General features: G+C 39.1%; 1 protein-coding gene across 17 annotated transcripts in view; it reads right to left on the reverse strand.

Annotated features, from left to right (window-relative positions):
* Positions 1 to 18,479, reverse strand: part of mycbp2 (MYC binding protein 2) — a 158,912-nt gene that overhangs the window by 2,167 nt on the left and 138,266 nt on the right. For all 17 annotated transcript variants that reach the window (XM_061879800.1, XM_061879795.1, XM_061879798.1 and 14 more), the window contains 11 exons: positions 18,076 to 18,456; positions 17,887 to 18,006; positions 17,684 to 17,785; positions 15,950 to 16,078; positions 12,797 to 12,929; positions 12,625 to 12,728; positions 9,513 to 9,701; positions 9,317 to 9,424; positions 8,780 to 8,989; positions 8,602 to 8,709; positions 4,127 to 4,292 (listed from right to left, as the gene is read on the reverse strand). In XM_061879800.1, the coding sequence (XP_061735784.1) occupies positions 4,127 to 4,292; positions 8,602 to 8,709; positions 8,780 to 8,989; positions 9,317 to 9,424; positions 9,513 to 9,701; positions 12,625 to 12,728; positions 12,797 to 12,929; positions 15,950 to 16,078; positions 17,684 to 17,785; positions 17,887 to 18,006; positions 18,076 to 18,456 (1,750 nt within the window). The remainder of the gene's footprint in view (positions 1 to 4,126; positions 4,293 to 8,601; positions 8,710 to 8,779; positions 8,990 to 9,316; positions 9,425 to 9,512; positions 9,702 to 12,624; positions 12,729 to 12,796; positions 12,930 to 15,949; positions 16,079 to 17,683; positions 17,786 to 17,886; positions 18,007 to 18,075; positions 18,457 to 18,479) is intronic.

Consider the following 18,479-nt stretch of genomic DNA (forward strand, 5'->3'; position numbering starts at 1 on the left):
GTGCAGATTGGATTTTAACCTATTTAAAACATGTCATCAACATTCTAAAATTAATCTTAATCAGGAAAAATGACCAATGATGTTCCATAAATTATTTTATTAATTTTATCAAAAAGATTCGAATTAGCTAGTTTTTATCTTCTTTTTTTCGGTTGAATTTTGAATTTTAAAGAGTCGAAATCGAAGATAAACTATGTTTCAAAATTTTATTTTCATTTTTTTTGTGTTTTTTCCTCTTTTAAACCGTTCAATTAAGTGTTTTTTCATCATTTATTCTGAACAAAAAACCTCCCGTAAAAGAAAAAAAATGTACAACGGAATGACAGACAGAAATACCCTTTTTTTAAAAAATATATATAGATTTATTTATTAAAGGTAAATTGAGTAAATTGGCTATTTCTGGCAATTTATTTAAGTGTGTATCAAACTTGTAGCCCTCCGCATTAATCAGTACCCAAGAATTAGCTCTTGGTTTCAAAAAGGTTGGTGACCCCTGGACTAATCTGTTCCAGCGTTAAACTGTGGCTAATATGTAATTGTTGTTTTATTACTTATTTAGAAATAGTGTGATTGTTTAATGAGAGATACACTATATTGCCAAAAGTAATTTTCCACCTGCCTTGACTCACATATGAACTTGAAGTGTCATCCCATTCCTAACCCATAGGGTTCAATATGATATCAGTCCACCTTTTGCAGCTATTACAGCTTCAACTCTTCTGGGAAGGCTGTCCACAAGGTTGCGGAGTGTACTTATAGGAATTTTTCACCATTCTTCCAAAAGTGCATTGATGTTGGTCAAGAAGACCTGTCTCTCAGTCTTTGTTCTAATTCATCCCAAAAGGTGTTGTGTCGGGTTCAGGTCAGGACTCTGTGCAGGCCAGTCAAGTTCACAGCAGACTCTGTCATCCATGACTTTATGGACCTTGCTTTGTGCACATGTGCACAGTCATGTTGGAAGAGGAAAGGGGCCTGCTCCAAACTGTTCTCACAAGGTTGGGAGCGTGGAATTGTCCAACATTTTTTGGTATCCTGGAACATTCAAAGTTCCTTTCACTGGAACTAAGGGGCCAAGCCCAACTACTGAAAAACAACCCCACACCATAATTCCTCCTCCACCGAAATGTAGTGTTCTCCTGGCAACCTCCAAACCCAAACTCGTCCATCCGATTGCCAGATGGAAAAACCTGCTTCATCACTTCAGAGAAGGCGTCTCAACTGCTCTAGAGTCCAGTGGCGACGTACTTTACACCACTGCATCCGACGCTTTGCATTGGACTCGGTGATGTATAGCTTAGATGCAGCTGCTCGGCCATGGAAACCCATTCCATGAAGCTCTCTGCCTACTGTACGTGGGCTAATTGGAAGGTCACATGAGGTTTGGAGCTCTGTAGTAACTAACTGTGCAGAAAGTCGGCGACCTCTTTGCGCTTCAGCATCCTCTGACCCCTCTGTCAGTTAACATGGCCTGCCACTTCGTGGCTGAGTTGCTGTTGTTCCCAAACTCTTCCATTTTCTTATAATAAAGCCAGCCAACAGTTGACTTTGGAATATTTAGGATTTGTTGCACAGGTGGCATCCTATGACAGTTCCACTCTGGAAATCACTGAGAGCGGCCCGTTCTTTCACAAATGTTTGTAGAAACAGTCTCCATGCCTAAGTGCTTGATTTTATACACCTGTGGCTGGGCCAAGTGATTAGGACACCTGATTCTGATCATTTGGCCAAATACCTTTGGGAATGTAGTCTATGTATTATTTATTCATGATTATTTATTACTAATTTTAAGTTTTTCATTCCATTTTACTTGCTGCTACCACATTATTTCACCCACGTGTGATAGATACAAGTCTGTCCTAACTGTTGCGTGACACGAGTCATCTTGCATACGCCGGGCTCGACCCTGCGACCCCACTGACGGAGAGTGAAGTCGAGCAGGGCCAGCCAATGAGCTAAAAGCCCTGTCCCAGATCCGCACGAGCTGGCATCAGTTACACATGTACAGTGAGTGTAAAAAGACATTAATCCCTGTTTCAAATTCCAAAACCATAAAACATTTTCTTTAATTTCAATAACAAAGGCAACAAGGTTTCCATGCCACACTTCATTTTTAAATCGCTGTTAATAATTAAACATTAAAAGTTCATTCTTTAAATCACTGGTCACCAAACACCAGTCCGAGACGCATTTGCTACCGGGGCGCACGGAAACATTAATCAATTTATAAACTACCACATTTCTCCGACTTAACTTTCACCTGTCCCACTAAACCTGACCTGTCCCACTAAACACACCAATAGGATTGTTAATAGATGTATATTACAACTTCTTTGCTATAGAACATTAATAAACACACCAATAAGATTGTTAATATATGTATATTATAACTATTCTGTTATAGAACATTAATAAACACACCAATAAGATTGTTAATAGATGTATATTAAAACTATTCTGTTATAGAACATTAATAAACACACCAATAAGATTGTTAATATATGTATATTACAACTTCTTTGCTATAGAACATTAATAAACACACCAATAAAATTGTTAATAGATGTATATTAAAACTTTTGTTATAGAACATTATTAAACACACCAATAAGATTGTTAATATACGTATATTAAAACTTCTTTGTTATAGTACATTAATAAACACACCAATAAGATTATTAATAGATGTATATTAAAACTCTTTTGTTATAGAACATTAATAAACACACAAATAAGATTGTTAATAGATGTATATTAAAACTATTTTGTTATAGAACATTAATAAACACACCAATAAGATTGTTGATAGATTTATATTAAAACTCTTTTGTTATAGAACATTAAAAAACACAACAATAGGATTGTTAATAGATGTGTATTAAAACTTATTTGATATAGTACATTAATAAACACACCAATAAGATTGTTAATAAGTTAAAGTACCAATGATTGTCACGCACACTAAGTGTGGTGAAATGTTTCTCTGCATTTGACCCATCACCCTTGATCACCCCGTGGGAGGTGAGGGGAGGAGTGAGCAGCAGCGGTGGCCACGCCCGGCAATCATTTTTGGAGATTCAACCCCCAATTCCAACCCTTGATGCTGAGTGCCAAGCAGGGAGGTAATGGGTCCCATTTTAATAGTCTTTGGTATGACTCAACAGGGGTTTGAACTCACAACCTACCAATCTAATTCCATCCATCCATCCATTTACCACCCCTTGTCCCGTGGATGTATATTACAACACTTTTGTTATTGTACATTAATAAACACACCAATAACATTGTTAATATATGTATATTGCGACGTATTTGTTATAGTACATTAATAAACACAACAATAGGATTGTTAATATATGTATATTACGACTTATTTGTTATAGTACATTAATAAACACACCTATAAGATTGTTAATATATTTATAGTACAACTTGTTTGTTATGGTACATTAATAAACACACCAATAAGATTGTTAATATATGTATATTACAACTTCTTTGTTATAGTACACTAATAAACACAACAGTAGGATTGTTAATATGTGTATATTACAACTTCTTTGTTATAGTACATTAATAAACACACCAAAAAGCCTGTTTATTACTTGGCAAAAACATTTACAAAGCAATTGAGAAGACATAATTACAACACTTACAAAATAAAAATATAAAAAAAGTAAAACCAAAAGTATCAATAATGATAATATTCATAAAAGTTGTGTAACGTTTTAATCCAAAAATGGATCCTTAAAGTTAGCATTTTTTTTTCTTTTAGATTGATGAAAAAATAGAAAATTATGAATTAATTTAGAACCGGAATAAATAAAAAGCACGATTTGGATGTGAATCGATTTTTTTGAGCACCCTTCACACTGCTGGTTGGTGGGAGAGTCCGATGCTACTAATCCACGTGACACTAAACTTCAATCTATCTTTTGGAATAAGTGAAACGTAAATGCCAAAGAAAAAGCAAAACACACGCGGACATTGGTACTTCAGTCAGCCAGTTTGAAACAAGTGTTGACTTATACGGGTACCACTGTATTTATTTATGGAAACACAATACTTTTGGTACATTGCATGACCTCTGGAACTAGAGGCTCCTTAGCAAGAAGAGTTATGTCCTTACCTGCAGGACAATGCGGCAGCTCCTCCTTGGGTATGCTGGTCATCCTCTGGAAGTCGTCATGGCAGGCGTTGCAGAAGTGCGTGGTGCCGAAGCAGAAGAACACTGCCACGGAGCAGCAGTAGCGACATTTGTACTCTAAGAAGTCTGTCCCGTGCTTGGAACACATCTGGTGAGAGGACAGTGTTGACACATTAGCGTGGACACATTTCAACAAAACTACAAACGATGGTCTATCGTGTAGTTAAAAATAACATCTTGCTGCATAATGTATAGTAATAGCAACCAAATTCAACTATACTCCCCCATAACATGAATTAAACTAGAGGCCACTTTACTGCCTTTATTCTATTTTTCAAACATAACACATTCGTTAAAATGCAGACCCCGTTTCCATATGAGTTGGGAAATTGTGTTAGATGTAAATATAAACGGAATACAATGATTTGCAAATCATTTTCAACCCATATTCAGTTGAATATACTACAAAGACAACATATATGATGTTACAACTGATAAACATTTTTTTTTTTGTAAATAATCATTAACTTTAGAATTTGATGCCAGCAACACGTGACAAAGAAGTTGGGGAAGGTGGCAATAAATACTGATAAAGTTAAGGAATGCTCATCAAACACTTATATGGAACATCCCACAGGTGGGCAGGCTAATTGGGAACAGGTGGGTGCCATGATTGGGTATAAAAGCAGCTTCCATGAAATGCTAAGTCATTCACAAACAAGGATAGGGCGAGGGTCACCACTTTGTAAGCAAATTGTCAAACAGTTGTAGAACAACATTTATCAAAAAGCTATTGCAAGGAATTATAGGATTTTACCATCTACGGTCCGTAAAATCATCAAAAAGTTCAGAGAATCTGGAGAAATCACTGCACAAAAGCGATGATATTACGGACCGTTGATCCCTCAGGCGGTAACGCATCAAAAACCGACATCAGTGTGTAAAAGATATCACCACATGGGCTCAGGAACACTTCATAAAACCACTGTCAGTAACTACAGTTGGTCGCTACATCTGCAAGTGCAAGTTAAAGCTCTACTATGCAAAGCGAATGCCATTTATCAACAATATCTTGAAACACCACCGGCTTGGCTGGGCCCGAGCTCACCTAAGATGGACTGATGCAAAGTGGAAAGGTGTTCTGTGGTCTGTCAAGTCCACATTTAAAATTACATTTGGAAACAGAGGAAGTGGTGTCCTCCAGAACAAAGAGGAAAATAACCATTCAGATTGTTACAGGCGCAAAGTTCAAAAGCCAGCATCTGTGATGGTATGGGGGTGTATTAGTGCCCAAGGCATGGGTAACTTACACATCTGTGAAGGCACAATTAATGCTGAAAGGTCCATACAGGTTTTGGAGCAACATATGTTGTCGTCCAAGCAACGTTATCATGGACGCCCCTACTTATTTCGGCAAGACAAGTGTTACAACAGCGTGGATTCGCAAAAAAAGACTGCGGGTAGCCTGCACTCCAGACCTGTCTCCCATCGAAAATGTGTGGCACATTAGGCAGCATAAAATACGACAGGGGAGACCCCGGTGTGTTGAACGACTGAAGCTCTACATAAAACAAGAATGGGAAAGAATTCCACTTTCAAAGCTTCAACAATTAGTTTCCTCGGTTCCCAAACGTTTATTGAGTGTTGTTAAAAGAAAAGGTAATACAGTGGTAAACATGCCCTTTCCCAACTACTTTGGCACGTGTTGCAGCCATGATATTCTAAGTTAATTATTATTTGTAAAAAAACAAAACAAAGTTTATGAGTTTGAACATCAAATATATTTTCTTAGCAGTGCATCCAATTGAATATGGGTTGAAAAGGATTTGCAAATCATTGTATTCCGTTTATTTTTACATCTAACACATTTTCCCAACTCATATGGATACGGGGTTTGTACTCTTAACAGTCATAAAATGTTTGCATCCATGTCTGCTTAAAAGGAAGGGAATTAAATGTTTATTTGTATGAGTTGTCACATATTCTTAACATTGTCTAACATACTTACGTAATAATAACAAAAGTATTTTAAATTTTTAAATATAATGATAATAAATCAAATTTAATAGCAATTTTCAACACACAGATGCTGAACAACTCGTGATTACAGTATTTTTCAGACTATAAAAAACGTTTTTGTTTTGTTTTTTTTGTTTTGGCCGAGTCTCACCCCCCGCTGGGCTGTGGAGAAGACTGCGACTTATAGTCCGAAAAATACGGTAATTACAAAAGAATTATCCCATTAATCATGTACGTACGCAGATTAATCGTGCAATTTATTTGGACCACAGATGCTCCTTTAACCTTAACCGCGCAGCTCCCTGAAATGCAGAGCAGGTTGTTATATGCTCAGTGATCAGGTCAGTGCTTACTTGATGAATAAGGAGTGCACTTGCTGGCCAATTTCGCTCCAAAACACACACTGACTGGACATCAGATAAAACGTGCATTCTCGTGCATTCAAGTAAAGTAAGTATATATATATATATATATATATATATATATATATATATATATATATATGTATATATATATATATACATATATATATACAAATATATATATATACATAAATATATATATACATATATATATATACATATATATATATACATATACATATATATACATATATATATATACATATACATATATATATATACATATACATATATATACATATATATATATATATACACATATATACGTGTATATATATATATATACACATATATACGTGTGTGTATATATAAATATATACTGTATATATATATATATATATATATATATATATATATATATATATATACAGTATATATTTATACACACACACATATTTATACACACATACACACACATATATACATATATACACACACACACATCTATATAGATACACATATATACACATTTTTTAAAATATATATACATATATCACATATATATCCACATATATATGCGGTATAGCTCGGTTGGTAGAGTGGCCGTGCCAGCAACTTGAGGGTTGCAGGTTCGCTTCCCGCTTCCGCCATCCTAGTCACTGCCGTTGTGTCCTTGGGCAAGACACTTTACCCACGTGCTCCCAGTGCCACCCACACTGGTTTAAATGTAACTTAGATATTGGGTTTCACTATGTAAAGCGCTTTGAGTCACTAGAGAAAAGCGCTATATAAATATAATTCACTTCACTTCACATATAAATATATATATACTCATATGTACACATATGTACATATGAGTATATATTAATACACATATACCGTATTTGCTTGAATTGCCGCCGGGGCGCTTATCAATTTAAGACCTCTTCTCACCCCTGCGCTTACCAAAGGCGAGCGGTAAAAGTAAGCATGCGCTAGTTAATTTAAAACCTCTTCTGACTCCTGCCATTACCAATGGCATCCAGGTAAAATTTGAGTGTGATGTAAGGATACCATCATGAAAAGCACATTTAATAAAAAAACGTTATTATGGTCTTACCTTTATGTAACGCATGTGTCAAACACATACATACATTTGTGGACACTATTAGGCTCTTGTCTTTCTATTTAATCTTTGCGCGCTTCCTAGTCACGTGGCCGCCACAGTCCAATCAGCTGTAGTTGTATGCCGGTAGCAGGAAGTGACTGGTATGCTCTTGCTTTATTTACTCTTAGGGAACTCGGTGCTCTCTCCCTCGTCACGTGACGAGGGAGAGAGCACCCTCTCCCTCGTCACGTGACGAGGGAGTTCCCACGCAGCCATCTCCAGCGTGCCCTGCCTGTCTGTCTGACCGTCGGCTCCACAGGTATATTAATAAAACATAGCTGCTTACTGTTCTTTTTAGCATACCGGTATTCAATAACTTAGACCTTGAATCTTACTGAATAGCTCTTAATCTTCTTCCCTTTATGCGATTTCAAATTATCGGTATTGAAATCAGCCTCCTCCATTTTGAAAATGATGAAAGGGGAAGTTTCACTCGTGACATCACGAGTTTGCCCCGGCGGTAATACTAAGCATGCGCTAATTCTTTTGCGAAGTGAGTTTGACCCGGCAGTAAATCAAGGCAGGCGCACACCATATATCCGGCGGCAATTCAAGGAAATACGGTATATATACACACATATATATGTATACATATATATGTGTATGTGTGTATATATATATATATATATATATATATATATATATATATCTATCTAGGAATTGTCATGGAAATGTTCTGCAAATATGTATTTGTACCATAAATGGTCTCGTGAACACTTGTCTGTGAAAATCCCATAGCACCTTTGCAGTTTACGTGAGGACATGGGCACTGCGATTGCACGCACACACACGCACACACACACACACACACACACACGTACACACACACACACACACACACACACACACACACACACACACACACACACACACACACACACACAAATCTAGTTAGTCAGCGGTGTGGTTGCAGGTATCGTTTGACCCACCTGAGCCCTGGAGACATCCGAGCATGCCCCACAAATCAACTCGCTGGGGTCGTAGTCATCGCCTTGTCCCGCCTCAGCGTCACAGCGGGCCTCTCCCCCGAAATAAGCCTTAAAAAACAAACCAGCTGTTAACCACCAACGCTGCATTAAATACTAGGCACAGTGGTATAGGTGATACCTTTTTGCACTTATAGCAGACGTAGTAGGCGTATCTGTTCATGGCGAAACCTGCAGGGTCGTTATGGAAGCGCGCGCCTGGTGTGGTGATGGCCTCGCTTTTATGCAGACCCTCGTACTCCAATCTCATCAGCGCCTTCCTCCTCACGTCCTCGTAGAGCTCCTTGATGGGGTCCAGTAGATCTTTGATCACAGAGTGGTTGATTTTATTCTGTAGGGGGGACAAACAAATGACACAAACTCACAGGATTATGATCAAATGTTATAAGTTCCTTAATATGCAAAAATTATTTGTTAATCATTTTCTAACAGTTGAACCGATTTAGGATAGGATAGAATAGGATAGATTTTTATTTATCACAAAATGGGGAAATTACGTTGCTGCAGTACAGTGCAGAAGTAAAAACGTAATGAATAAAAAAAACATCATATATATATATATATATATATATATATATATATATATATACACTACCTGTCAGCGCCAAATGAGAGTGAAAAGTGGATAAATACACTCAACCATGTCAGGTGACCTCACCTTGCATATTGGACACAACATGAAGCCAAAAGTGATTCTGGGCCCGAGCCAGCGGTTCTCGAGAACACGACGGGTGCACTGAAGATGGAACACATGAGTGCAGTCCAGCTGGGAATAATAATAACAAAAAAAAGATATATCATGAGAAACTAATGTAATGATGTATTATTTTGTGTGATTCCCACAGTGAGCTGACCTGTACTGCGGGGGCAGCTGAGAGCGCCTCGGTGAAGCAGATCATGCACATGTCGTCAGCGTCTTGTTTCAAGCAGCCCGTGTTCTTGTCGCAGCCGTGCAGACACGGCAGGCAGGAATCCTCGTTCTTCACGCCGCCGCATTGGTGTCCGCAAGGGTGGGTCTTACTGCACGCCAGTTTGGAGTATTCCTGAGGGGGGGCAAAGAGGAATGATTTGATTGCACTTCAAAGTTATACATGCAGAAAAACATGCTAAAATATATTTCATTTAATATCATGTATAATAATATACACATAATATATAGCATATTATCAAATGTATTGTTAATTTGTCAAATAGCCTCTAACCTGCACAAATGTTTTTTCTTATTAATTTGTTTATCTTAAGTAATATGTACCTAAAACTCTGATATTGCCATAGCGACCCACATATAAGACAACCCTGAATATAAGACAATTTCCCTTTTTTATGACCTGTCAATTATTATTATTATTTTTTTTTTACACAAACAAAAAATATGTTATTTTGTTGTGTTGCTTTTAGCAAATGGTAGACCCTAAATACAATATATTTGTATATGTATTTATATTTTTATATATATATATATATATATATATATATACATATACATATATACACACACACACACACAGTGGGGCAAAAAAGTATTTAGTCAGCCACCAATTGTGCAAGTTCTCCCACTTAAAATGATGACAGAGGTCTGTAATTTTCATCATAGGTACACTTCAACTGTGAGAGACAGAATGAGAAAAAAAATACAGGAATTCACATTGTAGGAATTTTAAAGAATTTATTTGTAAATTATGGTGGAAAATATGTATTTGGCCAATAACAAAAATTCAACTCAATACTTTGTAATATAACCTTTGTTGGCAATAACAAAGGTCAAACGATTACTATAGGTCTTTACCAAGTTTGCACACACAGTAGCTGGTATTTTGGCCCATTCCTCTATGCAGATCTTCTCAAGAGCAGTGATGTTTTGGGGCTGTCGCCAAAAAACACAGACTTTCAACTCCCTCCACAGATTTTCTATGGGGTTAAGGTCTGGAGACTGGCTAGGCCATTCCAGGACTTTCAAATGCTTCTTACGGAGCCACTCCTTTGTTGCCCGGGCGGTGTGTTTGGGATCATTGTCATGCTGGAAGACCCAGCCATGTTTCATCTTCAAAGCTCTCACTGATGGAAGGAGGTTTTGGCTTAAAATCTCACGATACATGGCCCCATTCATTCTTTCCTAAACACGGATCAGTCGTCCTGTCCCCTTAGCAGAAAAACAGCCCCAAAGCATGATGTTTCCACCCCCATGCTTCACAGTAGGTGTGGTGTTCTTGGGATGCAACTCAGTATTCTTCTTCCTCCAAACACGACGAGTTGAGTTTATACCAAAAAGTTCTATTTTGGTTTCATCTGACCACATGACATTCTCCCAATCCTCCGCTGTATCATCCATGTGCTCTCTGGCAAACTTCAGACGGGCCTGGACATGCACTGGCTTAAGCAGGGGGACAAGTCTGGCACTGCAGGATTTGATTCTCTGTCGGCGTAGTGTGTTATTGATGGTAACCTTTGTTACTTTGGTCCCAGCTCTCTGCAGGTCATTCACCAGGTCCCCCGTGTGGTTCTGGGATTTTTGCTCACTGTTCTCATGATCATTTTGACCCCACGGGATGAGATCTTGCGTGGAGCCCCAGATTGAGGGAGATTATCAGTGGTCTTGTATGTCTTCCATTTTCTGATAATTGCTCCCACAGTTGATTTTTTCACACCAAGCTGCTTGCCTATTGTAGATTCACTCTTCCCAGTCTGGTGCAGGTCTACAATTATTTTCCTAGTGTCCTTCGACAACTCTTTGGTCTTGGCCATAGTGGAGTTTGGAGTCCGACTGTTTGAGGCTGTGGACAGGTGTCTTTTATACAGATAACGAGTTCAAACAGGTTCCATTAATACAGGTAACGAGTAGAGGACAGAAGAGCTTCTTGAAGAAGAAGTCACAGGTCTGTGAGAGCCAGAGATCTTCCTTTTTTGAAGTGACCAAATACTTATTTTCCACCATAATTTACAAATAAATTCTTTAAAATTTCTACAATCTGAATTCCTGGATTTTGTTTTTCACATTCTGTCTCTCATAGTTGAAGTGTACCTATGATGAAAATTACAGACCTATTCATCATTTTAAGTGGGAGAACTTGCACAATCGGTGGCTGACGAAATACTTTTTTGCCCCCACTGTATGTTTATATGTATGAATATATATATATATATATATATATATATATATATATATATATATATATATATATATATATATATATATATATATAAATGTGTTAGATAAAACACACAGCTGTCTTATTCGGATCAATCCGGTAAAAATGCTACAACATATAAAGACTCGAATATAAAAACAAATTGGGGTTTAGACTGTACACGCAAACGAGGGGTGCCAAACAAATTTTACTTAAATGAGCCACAGGCACAGGCACAGGCACAGGCACAGGCACACGCACGCACGCACGCACGCACACACACACACACACACGAGTTACTTGGCATTAGAAAAAAGTGTCTCATTGGTTGTTTAGATGTTATCAAACAACAGAAGATGTACTCTGATGTTAATAATAACACAAAGGTGATTAATGAAGCAGATCAAACAACTGTTGAGCAGCTAAGAAATATTATTTTAGTGTAAATCCGGCTTCCTCCCACCTCCAAAGGCATGCACCTAGGGATAGGTTGATTGGCAACACTAAATGGGCCTTAGTGTGTGAATGTTGTCTGTCTATCTGTGTTGCACTGTGATGAGGTGGCGACTTGTCCAGGGTGTACCCTGCCTTCCGCCTGATTGTAGCTGAGATAGGCTCCAGCACCCACTGCGACTCCGAAAGGGACACGCGGTAGAAAATGGATGGATGGATGGATGGATGGATGGATAGCTACCGTACGTTTAACAGATATTTATTTATTCATACCTTTGATATTCGTCTTTCAAGATATTTTCTCAAAAATATGTCTTTTTATACCTTGGTCAATACCGTAACCTTCTTTAGGTTTCAATTTTGGCAGAATAAAGACAGGGTAGGTTACCTGACAATCGGGGTCCGAGCAGACGCTTCCCACCGCCGACAGCTCGGTTCCATTTCTTGTTCCGCAGAACCTGCATGCGTCCGAGCTGCTGGATGTGGGCTTACCTAGAAAAACATGTCGGAGAAGGTGACTCGGGAAGAATCTTGGCTGTGTGTTGCGTTGCACCTCTTACCTGTGTGCTCCCTAAACTCCACCATGGCCTTCATTGTTTTCGAGTCGGCCAGAGCCATGAGCCAGAAGAGCTTGGTCCTACCGCAGCCTTCATGGAGGTCCACCTTGATGGCCTCCTCTTCCTCTTTAAACACCTGACAACCACCACATTACAATAATTTAGCACAGAATACTCGGGTTGTCCTGACACAATTCTGATATTGGAGACTTGATAATCAACATACATTTACTATATTCTGTTGTCAATGTTAGAAAAGGCTTGATCATGTGAAATTATTCCAACAGAGAACAACGGTAGGTATGAAAAACACTAATAGATTTATTATCAACTAAGTGTACCCCGCCTTCCAGCCGAATGCAGTCCCAAACGGGACAAGCAGTAGAAAATGGATGGATGGATGTCTGGAATGTACTTATGCTGTCTTTAATTTAAAGTTTTAGGTGACACCTAGTGGCCCCGATAGTTCCATCCATCCATCCATTTTCTACCGCTTGTCCCGTTTGGTCCCTATTATGCACAACCAACTTTTCTTACCTTTTGGCACTTTTTTTTATGTAGAGCATTTGGGATACCCATTAGTCCAGAAAATTTGAAATTAGACCATGGAGGCATTGCGGAGATATTTATAAAACAATCTTGCCTACTTCCAAACTTGCTTTCAAGACTTTGGTGGCGTATGTTGCCTTGGTTATGTCAGCAGATAGCTCCATATATGGTAGACGTTTAGACAAAGAGTTTTGCGCGAGTCTGCCATTTTTATTCAGTTGTAGTGAATTGGTTCCTTCTTTTTATATATCCTCTTGTTTAGGGGCAGACTGGCTTGTACAAGCACATGCATGCTAAAAACCTCTGCTGTTGCCTTTTTGAATAAAAAAGTAGCGTACTTACATTTGTCAGTGGACTTGATATAGAACCGCTAAAAACTACAACATGGCTGACAGATGTGGCGCGGTTGAAGTGGGCTTGGCCTGGAAGAGGTAAATAAGACCGCCCACTAAACGGCGCATCCTGATGAGAGTGTCAGAAAGCGACTTAAAGACGGTCTGTGAAATTAAATCTAAGCAACATTTTGACCAAAGAACCACCATTACATGTTATGTCCACCACCAGGTAGTGTTTTAAATTCAGGAAAATATATACCGGTTTATATAACACTGAAATTGGTCCCAGTGGGTGAATGTCAATCAATCAATCAACCAATCAAAGTTGACTTATATAGCCCTAAATCGCAAGTGTCTCAAAGGGCTGCACAAGCCACAACGATGCAACTTGTGAATGTTGTCCATCTATGCATTGAGGTGGTGACTTGGCCAAAGTGTACCCTGCTTTCCGCCCAAATGCAGCTGGGATAGGCTCAGCCCCCCCCCCCCGTGACCCCAAAAGGGACAACGGTAGAACATGGATGGATAGAAGGTCATGCTGAATGCAAAAATAAATACTAATCAAATATACTGCAGAAAAAGGCATTCATAAAAACTAATAAAAATACATTTACATACAATTTCACAGTGCTAGATCAAACTAAATTAATAGTAAATAACAACAGTATTATATATGTCTTTAAAAAACTAAAGTTCAAATGAAAATACAGTGTCAACACTTAAGTCATAATGTTTGTGCTCAAGAAACTTCTGTGACTTTTGCTCCAGACTTGTTTAATATTGTCATTACGGCCACAAGTAGTGGAAAAGTGTATTACAACTGAGTACCGTGGGCCACATGGACCACAGCTGAGAGACACATTTTTTGGGGGCCCTAAGAGCAATGTTTCTTACCTTTAGGCGTACTAAAGGTAAGAAACATTGCTCTAAACCTTTCAAAGTCTGCACTGATGTAGGTGAATAGCAGCTTAATGGAACTCTTGCCTTCTACATGAAACCTGGAAGTGCCTGTACGTAGGTCACGTGATTGCAACCCTCCTCACGATGCAGTTGTCACACCGCGGTGAGGGATGTCTTGTCTTGGTTCCTTTTGTCTTGTGAATTGCATGTTTTACTTTAAAAGTAACTCCTCTCGTTTTAGATCACTTTTCCTTCCTTTTGTGTCATGAGTCTGACGTCATCCCTGACCCCTGATTTTTTGCAGCTGTTTCCCAATACCCTCATGTGTCTTATAAGCCCACACCTCCCCTTGTTCTCTGACAGATTGTCTCGAGTTTTTGTGCCTCTCTTGCGTCCATGTCAATGCCTTGCCTCGTCCCATGTTTATATTAATATGAATTCATTCCTTCGTTGCTATTTTGAGTTTGACTTTTCTCCTCCTTAAGAGTGATTTTTTTTGTTATTTAGTTATTTCAGCCGAAGTGGTGAGTTATAATTTTTTCCTATGATTCTTTCATTCCTCAAATTTTCGAGGGATTTTTTGTTAACCTTTAATAGATTAGAGTAAGTGTAGAATTTTTTATAGTATTGTTTCTTCCTCTTGTTGGAGCGTTTTGTGTTAATAAGTTTTATAGCAGATACGGCGCAAATTATAGTTCGTCTTTGTTTTTGTGTTTTCCTCCTTTCAGGAGTAATTCTCGGTTGTTCCTTTTTTTTTGGAACTTTTTCGCCAAGTTCTTGTTATTGTAAATATTGTATTACCCTGACTCTGGAGGTGAAAGAAAATTGTCAAAATAAAAGCCAGACGAATTATCCCTACTCTGCATCTGAGTCCAATCCTTTTGTCCAAGCCTGGCAGCAGTAAGCTAAATGATGTGGACACGTTTGTTACCAGATACTTTATAATACACATTTTCTGCTTTGGAGACCATTTCTGTGTTAGTAAAATGCAAATATATTTATTTTATACTTGTTTATAATGACAAATGTCATATTTTAGACAGCAAATTTGTTAAATTAGGGATACTTATTATTATCTAGCTTGGGTCCTTAACTGTTGTGTAGCTGCTCGTAGCCTATAGCCAACCATGTTTACCTTTTGTAAATTACTTTACTAAAATACAAGAAAATACCAACTTTGTATGCTAATTAGAGGACATTTAAATGTTAACTGGCTGTCAAGTAAACACGCCGCAGGACTGCTTGTAACAGAGCACTTATATGAAAGATTTTTACATGCAATCCGATACTTGGTTGTTTGCTGATAATGGATCAGAACCGCTGGACACCAACTCTTCAATTTATGAACATCTATAAACTGTAAATTGCCGACCTGTCTCTGGTGAGAGCGTGTGCGTCGATGTAGGTGGAGAAAGCGGTCGCAGTCAGTGCAAAGGTTGCCACACATGTTGCAGAGGATGATGGCCGCCGTCTCGCCGTCATCGTGGTTGTCACACATAGGCTGTGGAACAAGAAGAAAAGCAGGTTCTTGCAATGATGGGTAGGTTCCTCCCATTTAATCTGTGTAATAAACCCCACATAACACGATAAAATGACGAAATGTCATATTTTTGTCAACTTTTACCTGATTTATGGATGTTGGAACAATTTGATTCGGTTGAGAAATATGGGATAAACAGTTTTGTATATTGCCCATTCATTTTGAATAGGGGGGAATTCCTGGTAATTTCAGGTAATTAAGGAATGTTCAGAACCGAGAAACAGGCTGGCTTGTATGTCCAGGATGAGCGGAGTGTGTGGATGGTGGACCCGTTCAATTCAGATAGGAAATGTAGGATATTCAGTAAATTGTATAATGCCCATTTTTTGCCAATGTGGAGAAAATTCAGGGAAAACCGGAAATTTTAGGAATACATGTTTTGCGTTTGATATATCGAAGGAGTAATCTGGGTGGATGGTTGAAAGGTCGGAATTTTGTTTAAAAATTTCGCAAAATGTTGAGAATATAGGGGATTGGAGAATATGTACATTCAATTTGAATGGGAATTTTCTGGATATTTGGTAAAAAAACAAAAAACAAAACTGGAATTTTTTTTTTTACAATTGTCCTAGAATAAATGTAAAAAAGTTAAAGTACCACTTATAGTCACACACACACTCGGTGTGGTGAGATTATCCTCTGCATCTGACCCATCACCCTCTCCCCCTCGGAGGTGAGGAGAGCAGTTAGCAGCAGCGGTGGCTTCGCCCGGGAATCATTTTGGTGATTTAAACCCTCAATTCCAACTCTTTACTAGGTGTGGTGAGATTATCCTCTGCATTTGACCCATCACCCTCACCCCCCCCTGGGAGGTGAGGAGAGCAGTTGGCAGCAGCGGTGGCCACGCCCGGGAATCATTTTGGTGATTTAAACCCTCAATTCCAACCCTTTATACTGAATGCCAAACAGGGAGGTAAGGGGCACCATTTTTATAGTCTTTGGTCGGGGTTTGAACTCACGACCTACCGATCGCAGGGCGGACACTCTAACCACTAAGTCACTGAGCATGATATAACCGGGTTGGTGTTGGAAAATGTTGACGTAGGAATTCCTGGAATTTCGGGAAAACCTGGAATTTGAAAAAAAAAAAAAAAAAGAAAATAGGACGGATCGTTGTCTCAAATTAGAGGAATGGTCAAAAATGGCTGAAAAATGTGGACTGTGAAATCTTTCTAGGAAGAGGTAAAAATCGAACTTTGGAAAACTGTGAATTGTAGGAATTCATGACATTTTTTTAACTTGGAAAATGGTAGTTTGATTGTCCGAGGTGAGAGGAGTGTGTGCATGGTGGAACGGTTCGAGTCGGTTAAGAAATGTGGGAATTATTTGAAAAATGGCCCATTCATTTTCAATGAGCAAAATGTCCCGGAAAAACGGTAACTCTGAGTAATCTACGATATTTTTGGGGAGCTCACGATTCCCGGCCGAGCCGAACGTTTTCATACTCGAACGGTTCTGATCGGACGAAAACTGTGAGCTATGGACCGCGCCAAACTTTTGTGGCTGAATAATAATAAAAATTATTTTTTTGAGGTGTTGGGCATTCACAAAATAAACGTATCTCACCATTTGCTTCTGCTGTCCATCTTTGCCCATCCAGCGACCAGAGGACAGCCTGTCCACATGGTCTTGATCCAGTACACACAGGGAAGCTAACGCCAACCACAGCTGGCACAGATAGAAAAGAAAATACAGACTGCTAATAAGAGAATACCATAAAAGAAGAATAAAGCTTCGAGACAGGTCAAATAAGCGGCTTCACGGCATACCCTTGTAGTAGCGATGCAACGGACTGGCGAGCGATGCTCCTCCTCCATTTTGGTGAGCGCTATGATAGTCTCGGCTATTGCGTTTTTGGTGACCCGTGACCACGCGTCTGAAAGGTGACCCTGTAAACAAAATGGGATCAGTTACAAGTGTGGCCAGATTTGAGAATTATTAAACAGGAAGTAGCTTACTCCTGCCATGTCTTTGACCAGTTTGATGATGATCTCCGCAATCTGAGGAGGAGTCGAGCCTTTCATCCACCAGTGGCTCTCCCCCCGCCGGATGTAGCTGGAGTTGAAGATCATGGGGAGGGTGACGGTGGTGACACCTTTGCCCGCAGCCGTACCGGCCGTGCCCAAGATGGTGGTGCCTTTTGCTTTCAGCTGCACAGTGAGGGCTTTGGCGATGCAGCCCAGGAACATGTCCAGGATGCAGAGCTTGTTCCAGTCGCCCTTCTCCGTGGAATGGATGATGTCGCTTATGTCCGCCGGCGGCAGGGACTTCACGCCGATGATGCTGGCCAGTCGCACTGGCGTCACCTCGGGAAGGACGCGCCGGAGCAAGGACGTCACCTGAAATAGGGCGCAAACAAGCA

This window comes from Nerophis ophidion, linkage group LG19, assembly GCF_033978795.1.
Source record: "Nerophis ophidion isolate RoL-2023_Sa linkage group LG19, RoL_Noph_v1.0, whole genome shotgun sequence".
Lineage (NCBI taxonomy): Eukaryota > Metazoa > Chordata > Actinopteri > Syngnathiformes > Syngnathidae > Nerophis > Nerophis ophidion.